Here is a 20,256-nt window from a genome sequence, read left to right as displayed (position 1 = left end):
CTTGAAAAGGGTTTAGCATGCCCAAATCCTATTAACTTCTAAGAGAGCTGTGATTACTATGCCCCTTTTAAGATCATGACCCAATAATTTTAATTGCTGGAACATGCTTTATTTATTTTGATGGTAAATTGTCGTTGGTCCATTCATACAAATGTTTCCACGGCAGAAGAGTCAACGAAATACAGGGAATATTCTCCTTGTATTCCCTTTCTTTGGAGGAGAGGTGCTGAGATCTGGGGTTGTTCTACCTGGAGAGGAGAAAGCTCCAGGCAGACCTTAAAGACCCTTCCAGTACTTGAGCAGGGCTTATAAAAAAAGAGAGAGTGACTTTTTAAGTGGGCAGATAGTGACAGGACAAGGGAAACATCTTTAAACTGAACCAGGGTAGGTTTAGATGGGATATTGGGAAGCAATTCTTCCCTGTGAGTGAGGGGAGGCCCCGGCACAGGTTGCCCAGAGAAGCTGTGGCTGCCACATCCCTGGAAGTGCCCAAGGCCAGGTAGGAGCAACCTGGGCTAGTGGAAGGTGTCCCTGCCCATGGCAGGGTGGTGGAACTGCACGAGCTTTAAGGTCCCTTTCAACCCAAGCCACTCTACGACTCCATGATATTAATTTTCCAGCCACGTTCCAGCTGGGACAACAGCACTGTGCAGCGTGGGATGGGCGTGGGGTGTGCAGCTGCTTCACACAGACATCCCGGGGATGTTTGACAAAACCTCTTCGATATAAAAGCACAACTAGCCTTCATTCTCTATCTGCGTGGGAATGACGAGGGTTAGATCTTCACAGAAGCAGCGAACTAAGGGATGTCTTCGCGTTAGCACCCGCGCTGGGAGGGAACCGCCGAACGCCTCTTTCAAACCCAAAACTCGGGCGAGAAACGCGGGGGTTGCGACTTTCGCCGGGACCAAAGGCGGGTGCTGACCTCAGCCTCCCGGGGGACGCGGGGATCCCACCTGCGCTCCCACCTGCGCCGGGGCGGCCCCGCGGGGCCGGGGCGGGGCCGGGGGAGGTGCGGAGAGCCGGGCTCGGGCCGGCCGGGCGGGCAGGCGGCGCTGCTCCGCTCCTCCTTCTCCCTCTCAACCTCCTCCCTCTCCCGCCTCCTCCCTTGTCCTGTCTCCCTCCTCCCCGTCCCGTTTCCCCCCCGCGGCGCGGCCGCCCCGCACAGCCGGCGCGGCTCCCGCGGCCGCCCCGCGCCCATCATGGCTGCGAGCGCCGGGCGCCCCCCGCTCCTTCTCCGCCTCCTCTTCCTCCTCCTCCTCCCGCCGCTGCTGGGCGGCTGCGGGGCCAGCCCGTCCCCCCCGGAGCCGCCGGAGCCGCCGAGCCCCGAGCCCCCGGCGCTGCCCGAGTCGGCTCTGCAGCAGCCCACGGTGCTGCTCGCCATCCTCGCCCGCAACGCCGCGCACACGCTGCCGCACGTCCTGGGCTGCATCGAGAGGCTCAGCTACCCCAAGAGCCGCATCGCGCTCTGGTAAGGGCCGGGGGGGGGGCGGTGTGCGGGGCCCTGCCCGGGGTCCCACCCCGGCGGGGAGCGCAGGTAGCGGGGCCGGGGCATCTCGGCTCGGAGGGGCAGCCGCAGCTCCCGCCGCGGGAGCCGGGCTTTGGCACCTGGGGAGAGCTCGCCCACCCCGTCCCGGGGTTCCGTGGCTCCTGCAGGAGCCGGGAGGGCTTTGCCGTGAGCCCGGAGGGAGATGAGTTATCCCAGCAAAGCTGGCCTGGAGCCTGGGAACATTCACTGCCCGAGCATGTGTCCAAATCCACAGACGGGGAGAACTCCGTCTGGGAGCGTGGGGCTGGCTCCCGGCTGGTAAATCCCGGGCTTTGTGGGGAGCTGGGTGGGTTGTGCCAGGGCTGGAGAGCAGGCGGGCTGGGTAGGTGCCGGTGGGCATTGAAAGGAGCATTGTTGCCAGGCTGTAGGCTGGAAGATGGATTCAAAGATGTATTCAGAAATCGCAGCATGGGGGCAGCTGTGGTGGTCAAATGGGGGGGTCGGGATGGAGGAATTAGAGCAATCTGGGAACTGGTCAATCTGCCTTTGCAAGGGGACAAAGAAAAAAATAATCTTTTAAAATAAGTGTTGGGAGGAACAGGAGTTGCTTGGAAGCCTCAAAACAGGTTTTCTTTTGAAGCGTGGTAATGGTGTAAAATAAGAAATGGTGCTATAGGGCCTGATCCAAAGTTCACTGAAGTCTGTGGGGAGGCTCCTGTTAGCTTAAAAAGTCAATAAAGTTTAATTTTACTTTGTATAAAGGGGTGTGGGGAGGACCTCCCCCCCGTCACGTCACTGAAGTGTCATTAAACAGATGCTTCTGTGTGTGCTTCAGGAACGTGGCTGGGATTGTGTTCAGGTACAGGGCTCTGCAGAACATCAGTGCCTGGTATAACCAGTGCACGGCTCTCTTTTACCTTTTTTTTTATCCTTTTGGATTGAAGATGCACAAAGAAAACTGTGCTGTCAGCCCAGATTTGGGGTGCCACACTTGTGAATTACAAGTAGAATTACTGTGGAATTACAAGCTGCTGTGGGGCAGTGGGTAAATCCACGCTCAGATGAGTGTGGATCCATGACTCTGCATTTGTTTGTATCAGTGGGAATTTTGCCAGTTTGGATTTCATTGTAGCAGATGTGTATAAGAACAGATATTATCAGACCCCATATGGCCTGTGATTCAACTAAGCTCAGTGTTTATAAAACCTTGTGGGAGTTGTAAATGCATTCCTGATCACCAAAGCAGAGTGGATCCTGACGTGCCTTTCTCACTGTACAAGTGTAAAATAAGTTTGGGGCTTTTTCTTTTTTAAGTCCTGTAGATAATTGGTTGGCCCTACAACTGTTTTTGTAAATTACTTGCATCATCCTTGCTAAACTTAAGGACTCTGCAGCGTTGTGTGAAAGTATTCATGGGGACTTATTTTAAGGTAACTTAAAATATGCTAAGATTCTTATAAGAACATCACTCTCTTTTTAAGGGGATTGCATACAGAAACAAGGCATGGTTAAACTGGAAAATCTGCAGTTGAAAATGTCAGGCTTAATAAAATGAGTGACTAAAATGCCACAGCCACTGGAAAGGAAGTTCTGAGGATGCTCTGAGTTGCCACAGAGAGTGAGAGGTACCTATAGGGTGGCAGTGATTCCTTGGAGAGTTTTAGTCCAGTTCACTTCAGCTCCCCCATAAGACTTTTCAGAGCTGGAGATGTTGAGGACACAAAGTACCCACCCAGAGGAAGCTCACATATGGTATCTGTCAAGTCTCCTGGGAACAAACAAAACCATACGGTCCATTTCTGGAAGCATCTTGTGTTTCAGACAGAGTCCTTTCAACAGATGAATTCCAGGATTTACCTGTGTCCCTGGGATAGCTTGGTGAGAAGGGCAGGGAAGTGGTGTTTGTCAAGGACTCACATTCCTCCATTGCCACTTATATTCTACTTCAAAATTCTCTTGAGTGAAGTCAGCATTTTAAAATGCCCAAATGTAGGTCTTAAGAATGAAAATTAAAAGCATATATCATCTCCCATATGCTCTCTTTGCATAGCTTGAGGGCTGAAATTCAACAGTGGATTCCTCAGACGGATTTCTAGGGGCAAGTTTTGTGAGTGACAGTAAAGATGGGTTAAGGGATAATGAGTTTGAAGCAGGCATTGAATTTTCTTTGTGCAGTCTGTATCAATTAATCTCAACCTTTGTTATCCTGATACTGAGCAAAATATGTACACTGGGGCAGCCTTGTGCTCCCTTCTTCCCTTTGGTCTTAATTCTGGACTTAATTCTGAAGACAGTAGCTGTCGTGGTGAGCAACCTCGGAAGAACTTGCTGGCTACTAATGAGTTGAGCAGGACATTTGGCCTGGGGCCAGCTGGCACATAGTGACCCATGGCCTTTCAGTTAAACCCTTCCTTCCTTTCTTACTTCCCTCTACAGGAATCGGGAAGCTGCATTTGAACTGCCTCCTAGGCTGGTCCCTGGCCTGTCTTAACCCCAGCTGTCCTTGTCTTGGAGGATCGTAGGTCATTCCAGGTCATCCCAGGGTTGTACTGATGACTTAGTGGTGGGAATGTCAGTGGAAAGCGCTCCGGTCTCTGTCCTGGCTCCACTGAGCTTGTTGGGATGGACTTGACTGTGGGCAGTCTGTGAGCCTTTGGAGCTACCCATCCAGGTGGGAACAGCAATGGCTCCCAGCTCAGCTTCCCTGTGTGCTCCCCGAGCTGGTTCTGGTGTTGCCGTGGGGGAGTAACGCTGGAGGTGACAGTCACCCCTTCTTGTGAAGGAGGAAAGGTCCCAGCTCTCCCCTGGGAGCAGTCAGCTCAAAAATACGCAACGCTGTGAGAAACGCACTGGTGCCCAGCAACAGGAGAGAGCCTTGAGAAGACATGGCTCTTGGACTCAAGACAATCTAATTTGTAGCCAGGGAGGGTTCTTCTGATGGGCTCCTTGTGTGGCTTGGCATGATCAGCAGGGTGGGCTGAGCCCAGCCCAGCCAAGCTGGGAAACTGGGGCATGGAATTGTTTGAGCTGGGGTTGGAGAGCTGTTAAGGGAGGGAAAATGATCTCTATCTTGGACAAAAATGACCCAGAAGTTACACAGTCAGCATGTCCCAACCCTCTTGTGGGTGGGTTGAGGTTGGGTTTTTTTTGTTCTGTATTTTATCAGTGCTGAGTGTGTTTGAGATCCCTTTGATTATAGGTGCAGAGTATTTGCTTGTTGGACAGGTTCATCTTGGCTGTAGTGGACAACCTAAAAGCCTGTTTATTCAGCAGTTTATCACATTGCTTTACACTTTCCTTAGCCTTGGATTAAGTGGTGGTATAGCAAAGAAAGTTGTCTGTAATTTCATCTTTGAATACCCACTATTTCATCATTGTGGGCCATCTGCTCCCATCTTTTACTAACCTGAGGATTGAATGCCTGCATAAATTGAATTGGTGCTTGAGAGCAGTAATTAGGTTCTTTTGTGCTTGAAAAATCTGTGCTTGCTTTGGGGATCACAGTGTGCTTAGATTTCAGAAATGATAATGTGAAGGATAGTGAGATGGGTGGAAAGCTGGAATAAATCCCAGCTGAGAGATCAGTGGATATACTGTAACACAGCTCCAGGGAGTGAATGGTTTCAACTTAAAAGACCTGGTTGTAGCTGAAAATAGAAGCTGATGAGATCAGTATAATAATTATACTTCATAATTACATAGTATTAGTCTAGCTGATAATACTCTACCTGAGCATTTTCTTATTCTTCAACAGTTTATTTTTCAAATGTGAAAAATTCCACATAGAGGACAAACTTCAATGAGATGCAGGGATCATTTAAATCTTTAATGGCTGCTGTTGCTCACAGGGAGGTGTTGGCTTTCAAATGCCCTGTGTTTTCTGTCCTTGTTTCCATTTGAGCAACGAGGTCACTTTAATCTTCATGGTCACTATTAATCACTTAGGAATGCTGAAGTTCCAGTCTGCTGGCTCTGCCTCTCCTGCTTCTGTCCACTGGTGTTTTGCATCTATTTCAGATGTGCTCACCTGCCCTGTGACTTCCACGTGGCAATATTAAAACGTAGGTTTTAGAAATTTAATTGACTTTTCATTTGGCTTGTTGTTTAAACCTGTGGGATTTAGTTTCTCATTAGTATTTGTAGGTATTTTAAATGTATTTATTATGTGGTTATAATAACAGTCATAGACTAAGTCGTGCTAAGAGAGGTTAGACTTGCACAGCCTTGGATTAAGCCTTACAATTAAGGTGATGTTCCCATTGTCCAAGATGTTGCAGAGAGTCTTTCTACCAGAGAACTTGCATTTAGATGGCTACATCAAAAAAAAAGAATGGGAGTAAATACTTCCAATTTCTACCTGGGGAAATTGGGGAAGAAAAGTTAAGTAACCTGTGCAAAATTCTTGAGTTTATCAAGACCAGAGATAGTATTCATAACTCACATTGCTTACTGCTTCTTACTTGTTGAGGCCACTTTTGCACTCAAGTGCAGTAAATTTGTGTAAGAAATGGAAAACCAGAGAATGCTAAAGAACTGTTCCCATCCCGACATCCATAATCACTGGGTTTTTTTGTCCTTTGGGTCTCTCTCCCTCATCTAACTCTTGGCAAACTGAAGCAAGTGATATCATGAAATTGTTCAGTAGAAACATTTGAAGGGAAACCAAAAATTACTGCCATGCCTTGCTGAGGTCTGCGTGGCAAGACATAACCTACACTTCAGCTAAAAACTTGGCAGTTCTGCAGAGAAATGTTAAAAGAGGCATCAGCTCTGTCATGGCAATTGCTGAGCAGCAGGAGTTTCTTTGGTTTTTCCTACTGTGCTCACACATTGATGCCTTTTTGATGCCATTAAAAAGCATCTTGTTGCACACTTTGTATGAGGGTCTACCAGGCATCAAGGTGAATATTGGGATATTTCATGAAATGAATAAAAAGCTCCCCAGAGGTGCAGGGATTATACTGAAAAACTGATGTCTTGAAATGTCTTTTAACCTGAGATAAGTGTTGGGAGGAACAGGTGTTGCTTAGAAGGCCTGTGAGATTATTGACCCTAATACATTGTGTGTGTTGGATCTATTTTTTTTAATATCTGAATCCTGCATGCTCTGTATCTCTGAAAATACAAGCATTTATTTGGTCTGGTGTCTTTTGGCAACCACATTTTGAGATAGGTCTGTCCCTTGTGTCATTGTCTGCCTGGTGCCTTGGTGTGTTTGGAGTTTGGAATCCGATAAAATAATATGTTGCCACGAAGAAACAGCAGGACAGAGTTTGATAGCAGAATGTGTTTATGATAAGCCTTTGGACGCTTTCAAAGGTCAAGGAGAACTAGTTTTCAAGATTTTTTTTTTTGATGTGTACAAAGTAGGGGTGAAAAGACCTCAAGGGGTCACCTAGTTTATTCCTGCCCAGGGCAGGATCCCACTTCATCCCCAGTTTGTCTATTGCCTGGATTTGGGATTCCTCATCCAGTTCAGGCTGCAGACTGTCCAGGCTGTGTGCTGGCATGTCCTCTGAAGAATCTTTAGGTGTGGAGGATGTGGAGGCAGCTGTGGGAACGTGTCAAAGGACCAGCTGCAACCAATATTGGCTGTTAAGCACTGGTGTTAATTTGTCCCTAAAAAAAAAAAAAAAAAAAGGCAATTTCACTTGTATGTTCCTGGCATACAAGCTATTTCAGCTTCTTATTTCTGGAAGCAGGGATCAGTTAGGTCTGATCCAGGGGAAGCAATTCCTGCTATCGTTCTCCTATTAGAGAGGGGAAAAAAGCCTCTCCCTTTCCTCAGTGCTTCTCCAGCTGGATCTCCTAGGACAGTTAACACTGGAAGGCACCTCCAAAGACTGTCTGGTCCCTGCTCAAAGCAGGCTCAGGTGAAGGCTGCCCAGAACCATTTCAGTTCAAGTTTTTAATATCTCAGGGATGGAGACTCCACGGTCCCTGGGCAGCCTGCTCCAGTGAGACTGTCACTGTCCACTGTCTTGGAAATTTGTATTGGCTGAGGGTGGCAGACATTTGGGATGAAGACTGTTGTTCCAACAGCTTTTTTTCCCTTCTCTTTTGCATCTTTCTGTTAAATGGAGCATGTCTTCTTTTCAAAAAACTGCCCGATCACGGCTTATCAAATTCCTGGGGAAGAGACCCCAGGTGTCTGAGTGCAGCTGGAGAGGGGTCAGTCCCTGGGAGGTGAGGCAGGAGCCTTCCTGAGGAGAGAAGAACAGGGGTTTGCACTGAAACGGAGACTGAACGGCTTTTTTGATCCTCTGTGTAAATTATCACACACCTGCAGTTATTTATCAGAGTCCCCTGGGACTGAAAGTCTTCACGTGCTGGGTCAGAATCCTCTAAAGATGGGTCTGTGATACACATGGTGTGCAGAACATCCCCCACCACCAGCGCTCGCTGTCGGTCCTGGGAGATGCCCTGAAAGACCATATGGGCTGCAGGGCAGAGAGGACTGAGGTGATGTGGGGTGCTGTCTGTGAGAACCTGGAATTTCCTTCCTGTGGGATGATGTCTCAGGCTTGATATTATTTTAGTCTCTTTCTGCGCATCTCATTTCCTTTATTCCAGTGAAGCACAGCGTACACTGATGGTGCTCCTCGCCAGGGGTGGATTACAGCTAAATGGGGCCCACATGCACCGAAGTTTCAGGGTAAAGAAAGATAGGAATAAAAAAAAAAATCTTGGTGTTCTCTACGAGGTGGATTTTTGGCCCTCTTCTGCCAAAATGCCCAGCTCCTTCATACAAGCATGTGGCACTGCTGATAGGCTCATCAGTAAAGAAAAAAGGGATTTTTTTTTCCTTTTTTTGTGTACAATTTGCTTCACTCAGTGCCTGAATCCACTTTTTGAACGTGAAATAATTGGTTTTGGTTATGTGTGCAAGCACATGTGTTTGTCAATATACCTGTATCTGGTGTCCTTGGATCAGAGCACTTTTATGACTGTAAAATGACTCCAGTTTTCTTTCTGGAGAATTAACAGGGAACCTAATAACTACGTGGTGATTTTAAACTTTTTCCAGCTGACTAGGAATCTGGTATATGCTTTCAAATGGAGTTTAGTCACCAGAGTTTTCTGCAAACTGCTTTGGTTGTGACACTGTTTTGTAATGTAATATGTTGATCCTCTTCTTCACAGATGTGGCACTGCTGAAAAATGGCTTAATTTTGTACCAGAGACTGAATTCACTACAGAAGATTAGAATTATGTTCATACTCCTGCATATCTTTCTTGTTTTTCTTTGGGAGAGGTGGTCACTTATTTGAGGTAGCCATAGAACATGCTACAAAATGAAGTCTTATTCAGAAGTGAAGGCTGATGTCTCTTCTGCTTTTATTCTGACCAACTATTTACATGGTCAATATGATTTCCCCCTTACTGACATGTGACTATACCATCAGGTAAAACAGTGTGAATTTTTTGGATTGGGAATACGTTTTTGCCAAAGTCTGTCCTTGCTCCTTTTCCAGGGACTGTTAAAACATGGGCACTGCTGGGGATCCCTGCATCAGTGTCCTCCCTGATGCCTAAGTGGTTGTAATACATGGAATTAATAGGTTTCCAGCTGTTTGCCTTTCGTTCTGTCTGGGTGCACTGATAGGAGTCATACACCTCTTCGAAAGAGAAGCAGATCTTGGTCTGGACCAGAACATGGATTAAGTTTGAGCCTGTCACCCCTGGAGCTCATGAGGATCTAAATTCATGCTGAAGCAGAAGATAGTGGGTGGCCACGTAAACTACAGTGCCATGGTAGGGCTCATTTAAGCTCTTTCACATTAGTTTTGTAAAGCTTAAGCTCCAATAGGGAATTGTTTATTTTTACTTTTCAGCTTTTTTTTCCTGTAAAGAGGAGAAAAACTATTTTTATTTATGTTTTTTCCCCCCCTTTCCCCAGGCAGGGTACAGGCTTCCCTTTTTTCTGAAAGGATTGTTTGCTTAGTTTTGGTCTTTGATCTCTCTGCAGGGGAAAGGTTATGCGTGGCTGCAGCCTGGTTTGAATTTCACTCAGTGGAAACGAGGTTGCATTAACTGTGAAGTGTTAGTTTACATCCTGAAGCTGATAGCAGGTGCTTATCTCTTCAGTAGGCAGGTCAGAATCTTGGGTTTGCTAGTGCCTCAACAGCTGCTCTTAAAGCAGATGCTGAATTGTACCTTTGGGGTTGAATGAGAATTGAAGGCTGTTAGAGTTGTTTCCTCGGTATTTTCAACCCTGCTTGTCCTTACAAGGTACTTGGGAAAATTCAAGGTCAGGTTGGATGGGGCACTGAGCAACCTGGTGTGGTTGAAGATGTCCCTGCTCATTGCAGGGGGGTGGGACTGGGTGACCTTCAAAGGTCCCTTCTCACCCAAACCGTTCTAGGTTTGGAGGAAAAGGCTGTTTTCCAGCAGTCCCGCTTTAAACTGATAATCATGATGTGGAAGTTGAATATTCAACTCTGACAAATGCTTTTGTTTTTTCTTTTCCCTTCTGCCTGTTAGCTTGAATCCATGAATTATTCCCCACCAGACTTCAGCCAAGTAAACTTAAGCAAGTTCCTTTAGTTGGACTACTGTGTCATTAGATAATCAAAAGCCTGCTTGTGGCAAATCCTACAAAGATGTTAACTAGGAAGCCTGAGCTTTAGACAGCCAGGAAAAGCTGTGAGAAACCTGTTCTGTTCCTACAGTTTATGTCTAGGAGGCAAAGAAGAACATGATCTATAAAGCTTTGCAGCGAGGCTCTTTCCACCAGTCATCAGCACTTCCCAGTTTATGTGAGGATGCAGGAATGTTATGTTGATATTGCGTCAAAAAAAAACCCAGAGTGTTTAAGAGAGATTAAAACCTCGTTGGAGAGGAGCCAGCGTGGTTTGATGTTTGCTGCAGAGAGGGGAGCAGGTGCACAGCACTGACCTTGGCTGTTCTCCCTTTTCCCTGATGTGTGGTCCTTGGCTGCTTCATCCCACTGCCTGCCAACAGGGAAGGGACGTTTTGGGGTAGTTCTGTCTCCCAGCTGCAACTCTGTGTGAGAATATAAACAAATGGTGCATCAGTGACCCAGCCCATGGAGAGGAGAGGTGGAGGGCAGGCTGGGATGCTGATTTTGTCATGTCTCAGGGTATTTATTTGCAGTGCTGGCTTAGGTGTGAAATCCCAGGATCCTGAGATTTAGCTGCAGACTTTCTACTCAGTGGAGTCGCAGCACTGGGATACTTATTAATGCTCTGAACTCCCCTTGATGTTTATTGAGGGTGTGTTTTCACTCTTGAAAATTCTTCTTCTTAAATGAAGTCAACAACTACATTCCTGTAGTCTAACCAGAACTTGTAATTAACACCATAACCCATAAAGACAATGACAAAAGTATTTAGAGCTCGGTGAAAAGCACAGCAGTTACATGCACAAGTAGCTACACTAGACTAGCAAAAATCCTAAAAAAAAGGACACATTGAAAGATGTGTCAGCATAGGAACTGTATGATTAGGATAGAGACTTCTGGTTTTATTTTGGAAACCAGCAAAAACCATGCTATTTCTCTTTTCTGCAAACTGAGGGATTAAAGGAGTTCTGGTGTCCCGAGGAACTGCTGGCCTGCATTTTATTTCTCCTTAATTCTTGGCTAGAATTGGCTAGAGTTACCAGTGGGAGGAATAGCTGGAATAGCTTGGAGGTTAACTTTCAGGCTTTGAAATATAAATGTTCAAGGGCCTGTTTTTACTGACAGGCATAAAAAGTTAGGAGAAGGAGTGATGTGAGTGGGGAGAATCAAGATTGGATAATCTCTTGTATTATGGAAATGATCCCTTGCTGCACAAGGGACTGAAGTGAAGTTGGGTCTTGGGAATGGTAAGACTTTGACAACTCCAGTTACTTCTGACCTTTGCAGATCCTGCAGGTGGAGAAAAGGGGCTGATAATCGTAGAGTGTGTGTATTATGACCTTCTGTTTTAGTGTGATGCCCCTGCATTAAACTGGTGTTCCTTAGTGGTTTGGGATTAGGAGTAAGATTTGGAAATCTGTTTGTTGCTGGATTCTGCATGGCTGGCAGAGTTGGGAAGAAGTTGATGTTTGCTTGGGGGAATGGCATTTTTTTCTCTGTTAGTGTGCATAGGGAGTTTCTGGTAGTACTTTTACAGAGCACTATACTTTTAGTGCCTGGAACTCTATACTGTCTCTATTTTGGCTTGGTTTCAACCTCCTCAGTGCCTTCAGATGGAGGTGGGATGTTGGTAGAGTTTAATTCCATCTGTTTTATCTTGCTGTATGGAACAGCTTAGTTCAGGGTTGTGGTTTGGGAGTTTCAAGCTGCACAGACTCAGAGATGAGCTGGTTATTTGGGCCCTGGAGGTTTAGAAAAGCCGGTTGCTGGTAGGGACCAAGCACTGCATGTGCTCTGTGCTGTCGGTGTCTGGTTTAACATAACCAGTTCTTGTAAACAAGTGAGGAACAACAGAGTAGTAGCCCAGCACTGTGCTCATTTTTCCCAGTCTTGTGCCATTAGATTTCCTTGACTCACTCACATAAATCAGTTCCTGGATGCTGCTGGTGTTTGCTCCCAATGATACGTGCTGCTTCAGTAGGAAGCTCTGGATGGAGTTTCCATTTAGTTGTCCCTTAAGATGGGCTCCAGGGTTCTGGAGGAGCCTACCCAGACTCTTCTAAATAGGTTAGCAGAGAATAATAATTGCTTTTGGGTCTTTTGCCTCTTCAAATATTTTCTTCCTCCAGTTCTGGCTGTCAGAGACTCTGGTTAGACTCATTTTTCAAAACACTACTCTGAAATAAGTTCAATGTGTGTGACTGGAATATGAAAATGTCACTGCTGCTAAATACCTTCTCTTAATTTATGATTTATTTTAAACTTTGGTTTTTTCTACTTGAAGCAGGGTTTAAATGCAAATTATCACTGTTAAGTCACTGAGTGGGCTTACAATAACATGTTTTATCACTCCTAACACACACTCACTTCCCCCTTCCCCGCTTTATTTCTCACACAAACAAGTTGTTGCTTCCACAAAAACTCTTGTCAATGAAATATTATTTCAGACTAGTGAGCTCATGCCTGTCTGCTGGCAGAGCTCTGCTCTGACTTCATACTAAGGAAGGCTGCTGCCAGGATTTTTTGCCTAGTACCTGAGCTTCCAAAGAAGCTCTGTTTCACAGAGCAAGAATCAAGCTGCTATCAGGGGTGCTTCCAGCAGCTTTGCCTGCAGCATCACATCTGGCTTTTTGGACAAGCCTCTCTTTATGTAAGTGCTGCAGATATAAGGGGGAGGAATACATGTTCAGGGCTAGGCTGGGGCTAAGCAGGGGTTTCTTTTCTGCTCTTAACAGATCACAGCACAATGGTGTTGGTTGATTCTACCTGTGGAGAGCTTCAATCACCTTCAGGTTTACTCTATTGCAAGGTGCATCATTTGCTGCATGTGGAGCACGTGGAAATCATATATTATAGACGGAATAAACTCAGCATACTACAGAGATTTGCTGAGGAGAAACGTGGTTTGGGTCTCTCAATTATTTTTACCTTTCCAATAGAGTGAGATCTCAAAGGAAAAATAATTGTGTATTACATCTACAAGCAGTAATCTCCTGCCTGACAGACCTGACCAGCTCCTGTTGCTCCTGCAGCTGTGTGGCTTGTTGGTTACTACACATACACCTTTGGGACAGTCCAGAGATTAACAGAAACATCTGGTTCTAACAGTTTGGGCACGTAGCTGGACCAAACCTCCAGCCTTTCCTGCTCAGGAGGATGTATTTCTTCCAGGTCTACTGTACCAATAAAGGTGTATTTCTTCCAGGTCTCTTGAACCAACAGTGCAGATAGAGCTATAGAGCTGCTGTCATAAAAGTTAGGAATGTACTTGGAAGCAGCCAAATAAAGAGACAAACCCTGTAGATTTCAGCTCATTAGATCTCTTCCTAGGTTACATCTCCTGAAGAGATTAATGAAACTCCTTAAAACAAAAGTTCTACCCAGCTACATCCATTGAGAAAACTGGCAGATGTTTAAGAGCAGAATGATTTCTCAAAGGAGACAGAACCAGTCTCTGAGTTTTCCATGAACTATCTTTATTTCATGTGTTTAAGAAATCCCTCTAGTGGCCTGGTACTTCCATGACATATCAGCTGTTTGCTTGCAGCTGATCTTGCACATCAGTTGCTGCTGTTGTGTGGATTTCAGATGGAGCTCTTGAGGGATTATTTGAAAGGCTGCACGAGAAGGGTCTGAGACAGTTTCAGTTGAAAATCAGAAAAAAAAAAAAGAGAGGTAGTGGGGTTTTTGGGTTTATTTATGAGTGGCAAGCAGGTGATGCTAAAAATCTTTGAATTTGATACGGAGACATTAAGCAATGCTTTAGATCAGATTAAATGATCTATTGGAATATAACTCCTAAGAAACCTAATATCTTCAGCAAATAAATTAAAATAAGCAATTAGATTTTAATTTGTCTGTGATACATCACATCTCTCTGTAAAACCCAAAGTCTCCAAAGACAGCCTATGTTATTTTACGTGGAGTGGGTGCATGTTTTGTAATAATATATAAGCAGTTACTGCAAATTATCTGACATTCCCTGTGTAGTACTAGGATTGTGGTTAGGCCAACATTTATCCCTGGCAGAGGGAGAGCCTGGGATTGGATTCCTGCACGCTCAGCCGAGGGTTCATTGAAGCTGGACTGTCACTTTTCTTCTCTACTCTTTCACCCTTACCCCAGCAGTGCCTTGTGGTGAGGTATTCCAAAAATTCAGTTTTGCAGCCTTTGAAATTGCCTTGAAGCCCCAGGGAGCTGAGCTGTCCAGGCGTGGGAATGCTGCTGGACAAGTGCTGTGATGCGTGAGGGCTGTTGGGGTGGGAGCACGTCCCCGAGGGGACAGACAAGTCTAGCACCTGCAGATTTGTTTGGGTTGGAAAGCCCTTTATCTCAGGCACTTCATCCACTGGCAATGGAGATAGCTAAGCTGGGACTCTTTCCCACTGGAAAAATGACATGGTTAGGAACCACCAAATAAAGGTACACATGTATTTTGTGGGGCTTCCAATTACCCAGTTTACTACTGCAAGACCTAAATGCCTGTTTCCTCTATTTACATCCAGGCAGTGATGGGGAAAAAACTACCTATCCTCAAACTGTGCACTTGTGGTAGGATTAAACTTAAAAGAGTTAAAATAGATTGTGCCTTTGCATTCCTCTCCACACCACACTTGCTGATGCAGCCTTCAGTGCTCGACTCTCCCTGAGATTTGCAACTTTCCAGTGATGCTCCCTGGAGTTTGCACCTCTCCAGTGATGCTCCCTGAGATTTATCCCTCTGCATTGATGCTCCCTGAAACCTCCACAGGCAGGACAGACCAGGAGAAGGGAGGATTGTGGTGATGTGTACTGCAGTGGAAGCAATTCCATGCTTTGTTTTGTCCCTTTGTTGCCATGATCTCATTTCCGTATTTGGGGATGAGAAACACACAGCATTACTTACAGAAGACTGCAGAGCCTTTAGCATACAAGATTAGAGGAATGTTAAGAACTCACTGTTTTTCTTTCTTTTCCCTTTAGAGTTAAGTCAGCCATCAGCAGAGCACCAGTTTTCCATCACTTTTGAATCCAGATTCAGTCTTTTCCAAGAGAGAATGTGTTCTGACTCTGGCATCCATAGTATGTCCCGTGTGTTCACCCCACAGTAGCCATGTGTGCAGCACATGTGTCTACGCCTTCCTTCACAGCAGAAGCCAAGTGTATTCCTCTATCTGTGAGTGAAACATGAGATCACAGATGGGAGAGATTCAGCTCCAGAAATCTTTGCTAGCCCAAAGTATTTGTAATTTAAAGTAGAAACGTTTCGCCTTTAATTTTTTTTCTTCTCTCTAGTACTAGTGCTTCACTTTGAGACCCTAAACACTTGAAATCTATAACCCCATCTCCAAAAACCCATAGCTTTTTTTTAGTGCTGAAGACAAAGTGCTTGGATGGGAAGAGAGACTTCTGCCTATGAACCTGTGAGAGTTTCTGAATAGCAACACAGAGGAAAAGTTGTTCTTGAGATTGCCACGGCCACAAATTTACCACTAGTCTGACAAATACACTGTGAATGTGCTAAGTAAACTCATCTACAAAAGCTGAATATCTGTAGTTTATTCCAGTATGTATTTTGGAAGGAGTGTTGGCTTGTTTTATCATTCCCAGCCCTGACACCCACTCTTTTTTGGGGACTTGTGGAAATCCAATAATCTCTTTGCTGTTGTTTCCCTTTCTGTAAAATGAAGCTGTAATGCTGTCTCAGTGCAAGTTGAGACCTTTGCCACGGGTTTTGGGGGCCTCTGGCCGTGCCCTCTGACCTCTCTGATTCATATCACCTAATTCACAGACATACATTGAAGACAAGTACACTTTGCAATTCAAAGCAAGAACACTAAAATCAGGTTAATTCATAAATTGATTATTTCATGCTAGCAAAGCGGTGTTTGTTGTGTTTTTCCCCCACACTCAGAATCCTCTCAGCATATGAGGTGGTGTCACCTTTTCAGCTGTTTCTTCATCAGAAATATGATGGACAAAATTACATCCAGGAAAACTCTCTACTTATATCTCTAAAGGTTGAATGTTTTTTTTCCCTATTTGGCTGCGGTGGTTGTTTTTCTATTCTCTTAATTATGTGTAAAACATTTTCAGCCTTTTGCCAGCAACTATGACATAATCCATTTATTTTGAGACACTGTACCATTCCATGCAATTCAGAGAACCTCTGTTTTCCAAGGCTACTGGCTACTTGAGGAAAATTAGGCCAAAATTATGAAGTCTCAAGTTCCATGCTGGCTTCAGCAAAGTCTACTCTAAAATAACTCACTTGATGACTGTAAGATTTAGTTTAGTGTCAGTGAAAGCAAAGTTTGGCATAAACACCTTCATGCCAAGTGAAACCTGTGCCAGTGAGAGGGGTAATGGAACCTGCTGTGTTTGTGTGCTGTGAATTTGCAGTAGATGAGGAGAAATGCGTGGTCTGATGTCGTTAAATACTGTGTGTTGTAGGTGTATATTGTAGGTTCACAGGGATTATGCATTGCTTGGGTTATTAAACTGCATATTCTGAGAGGGAAGGGCTGGTTGTATCTCCAGCATTAACACTTTGGTTTTGCTTTTTTTGTTGCTGATTTCTTCATCCCAGAATATGGGAGGTGAAATGACTCTGAGGAAGAGGTGCTGTGACAGCAGGAGGAAGGCCAGCTTGCCTGCAGGTTTGCTTGTGACCTAGTGCAGAGCCTGGATCCCTCGAGAAGTACGAGATGAAAAGTGTGGCAGCTCTCCTCCTTGTGAGGAATTTGTTGCAGGCCCCTGGTTGACTTTTCTTGCTGTACCTCCTGGCTGTATTTTAAAAGCAGATTCTGTGTTACCACTTTTCATCCCAAAGGTCACTGACTTGGTTGTATAGAGGCTGTAGAAGAAGCAGTCAAGAAATTTACTTCTGTTTCTACTCCTCAGTGTCTGTACTAAATGTTTTAAACACCTGGGATTTTATCGTTCCTACACTTGCCCAGTTTTCCTGTGAGCACCCAGTAATTCACAGCCTGCCCGGGAGAGCAGGGGTGTTTATGATGTGCCTGTGCCAGCCTTGACTGTTATCTTGCACTGTAAGAGTAAACTCCAGATATTTTTAGTGTCCAAAGTTCTGCGAGTTTCTAGGTACACAGATGGCTTATTGTGCTGCCTGCTGAGACTGTGCTGGGGATCCCGAAGTGAGATTTTAGCTGGGGGTGTTGATTCTGGGGAGGGTGTTGGTACTGACCTTTCGAGCATGAGTGAAAGGGCAATGATATTCTGTCAGCTGAGCATAAACCCAACATGTTTATCCTGTGCTGCATAGCCAACTTTGACTTAGATTTGATAGTGTTGGGTTGGTATAAGTTACCTTTCACAAGCAAACTCAAAATAACCCACAGACATCTGCTGGTCACAATTTGAAATCTGCTGTTCTCAAGTCACTCTGAAGTTGAATTCCTTTGAAAAAGACTTGCTGACTTTGTCTGCTTCTGTAATCATAAAATCCCAGAATGGTTTGGGTTGGAAGGGACCTTAAAAATCATCTCATTCCACCCCCTGCCATGGGCAGGGACACCTTCCACTAGCCCAGGTTGCTCCAAGTCCCATCCAACCTGGCCTTGGACACTTCCAGGGATGGGGCAGCCAGAGCTTCTCTGGGCAACACTGGTAAGTCTGGTACTGGGTACAACTCACCCATGTGCCTGAGGGTGATCTTCTCTAGAAACAGGGATGCCCTTCCTGTCTGGGCTTAGATTTGTCTGTTTTCTGTATCATCCGCTCCTGGTGGGAGCACTGAAGATCATCGGGGTGGAAAGTTTCACATGCATAAGTAACGAGGAAAAACTTAATTAAATTGCTGGAACTGCTTTTGCCTGTGCAAGGCAAGCCTGGAGCTCTCTCTCAGGGTCTAAACCTTTAAACTTTGCAAAAGCTCCTGTGTGAGCTGTTGGTTCGACAGCAATGCTCTGCATTGGACGGCAGCGCTGGGATTTCTCCGTGTGTCTGTAATGATCCATTCATCTGCTACATTATCCTGCCACAGCCCTCTCCGTGCCCAGACAGTGAGCCCTTTCATGGAGGAGAAGTGCAGAGTCATATTTCTGAGTGCAAATTAGCCGGGGGATTTATTTGTAGTGTGGGCTGGGCCAAGCTAATTTCCCTCAGCAGCTCCGCCGTGAGTGAGCCGCGCGGAGCTGGAGCAGGGAAGGTGTGAGTGGGCACCCGTGTGTACACTGCCAGCAGACAGACAAGCAGAGGGCTGACCCTCCTCTCCTGGGGGACAGGTTACACAGAGGGCCAAGAATCCTTCAGCCGAGTGCTGAGTGTCTTCCATTTCTCTGTGTCTTTCATGCTTACACACTTCCATAGGGTGGTGCAGCACAAACATAACACTTTGCACCAGGCTCATCATCCTGCACGCCTCAGGAGTTTAAGGAAACATCCCAGCCCTCTGGGAGTTGTTGGGGTGCTCCTCAGTGTTGATGGTATTGCACTGGGGGACTCTGTGGTGGGGCTGCTGCAGTTGGGCAGTCCCAAGATTGGGATGGTGGCCAAGCCCAGACTTTCTGCCTGCCTCTAACTCCCCTTTTCCAAGCCTCTGTGGGCAAGGACAGATTGCTTCTTCTGCTGGAATGGACATCTACCCACAGGGCAAACGTGTGTCTGAGCTTTTCTCTAACTCTGTACAGCTCATGAGGGGCAGCACTGATCTCTGCTCTCTGTGACCAGTGACAGGACCCAGGGAAGGGCTGGAGCTGTGCCAGGGCAGGGTCAGGTTGGATCTCAGGAAAAGGTTCTTCCCCCAGAGGCTGGTTGGGCACTGACCAGGCTCCCCAGGGCAGTGGGCATGGCCCCAAGGCTGCCAGAGCTCCAGGAGGGTTTGGATAAGGCTCTCAGGGACAGGGTAGGATTGCTGGGGTGTCTGTGCAGGGCCAGGGGTTGGACTCGATGGTCCTGATGAGTCCCTTCCAACTCAGCATATTCTATGAGTTCAGGTGTTGATCAAAGGAGCCTTCTTGGAGGTGGGCACAGAAAAGCACGAGGTCCTGCAGTCAGTGTACAGATTTAGTGTGGAACACTGCAGCATGCCTGCTGTCCAAAAGCCTACAGAGGTGGAATTTTTCAGTCTTTAATTCAGTGAACGTGTACCTGGACCCTCAAAGTCCAGACCTGCTGAGCTGGAAGGTATCTCCCACCATTGGTGCCACATTTTTACAGAAATCACCGTGCATACACCAAATGTTTTACTGTTGGGGTTTTCTCAGTGATGTCTCCGTGCACCTGAGTATGTGGGCAGGTAGCAGCCTGCTGGAGACAGGTCTGCAGGGCTTGCTGCTGTTGTCCTGATGACAATCCTCTTCAGCCTGCAGCGACAACCAAGGAATTCCATTGGAGAGGTGCAGGGTCTGGATGGAAATCAGCCCTAAATGTAGAGCTGACCTCAAACAGATGTGTTGGGGTGGCAGTCCTGTTGCAGGGTCTGTTGTTGAAAGCCTTCTAACAAAAACTGAGAACTGTTGAACAGAGTGAAGGGCTTTCCTCAACCACCAGGAGGTTGAGCTGTGATCTGAAGGTCTCTGCAGGTGAAAGAAATCTGCACGTTTTGGTCATCTTTGCGTCAGGCTGCATATAAAGGTTGGAAGTTCCAGGGAATCTGATGTGAAAATATGAAATACTCTTGATTTTCAGTGACTGTTTAACTTTGAGCGTGTCCTGCCCTCTAAACACATCCATTTTTCTCTATCCAGAGGCAAAATCTTTTTGGCTAGCCAAGCATCCTTTGCCACTTTGCTTGTAGGAAGAATAGTTTATGGCTGGTTCTTACATTTCTTTTGCAATTCTGTCCTATTTTGAAGCAGAACTCTCCTCCAAATGCTAAATTTGAGTTTCACCTCAGAAAACACTGGTACTGGCACACTCATTGAGTTGTTCTTCTGGCTTATTCTGGTTTGAGATGCAAATGATTTTAGATTTCTGATGGCCTCAAAGAAAAACTGGCTGAAAACCTTTGGGAAGAATGGCTTTATTGTTGCATATCAGCAAAGTTTTCACATGAAAGGGTCAATTATTGTGTAAAACTCACTCTGGGATCACACAAAACTTCCTGCTGGTTTCCAGATCACAGAGCAGATTCTCGATGGGTAGAAAAATGTTCTCCTTTGCTCCAGAATTAGCTTGGTGTGTTTCTTACTGCTGCTTAACTCTTCCACATTAATGACATTAATTAAAATATTCTGGTTTC

The 20,256-nt window shown here is 45.9% G+C and overlaps 1 protein-coding gene across 1 annotated transcript in view; it reads left to right on the top strand.

The window, feature by feature from the left end:
* Positions 1-1,194: 1,194 nt before the first annotated feature.
* The window catches only part of COLGALT2 (collagen beta(1-O)galactosyltransferase 2), a 46,885-nt gene continuing 27,823 nt past the window's right edge, over positions 1,195-20,256 (top strand). Inside the window, exon 1 of the mRNA XM_027704499.1 lies at positions 1,195-1,471. Coding sequence (XP_027560300.1) covers positions 1,203-1,471 — 269 coding nt within the window. The 5' untranslated portion in view covers positions 1,195-1,202. The remainder of the gene's footprint in view (positions 1,472-20,256) is intronic.

This window comes from Neopelma chrysocephalum, unplaced genomic scaffold, assembly GCF_003984885.1.
Source record: "Neopelma chrysocephalum unplaced genomic scaffold, ASM398488v2 Primary Assembly neopelma1_281, whole genome shotgun sequence".
NCBI lineage: Eukaryota > Metazoa > Chordata > Aves > Passeriformes > Pipridae > Neopelma > Neopelma chrysocephalum.
The sequence above is the reverse complement of the archived record's forward strand: the minus strand, read 5'-3'. Positions and strand labels throughout refer to the sequence as shown.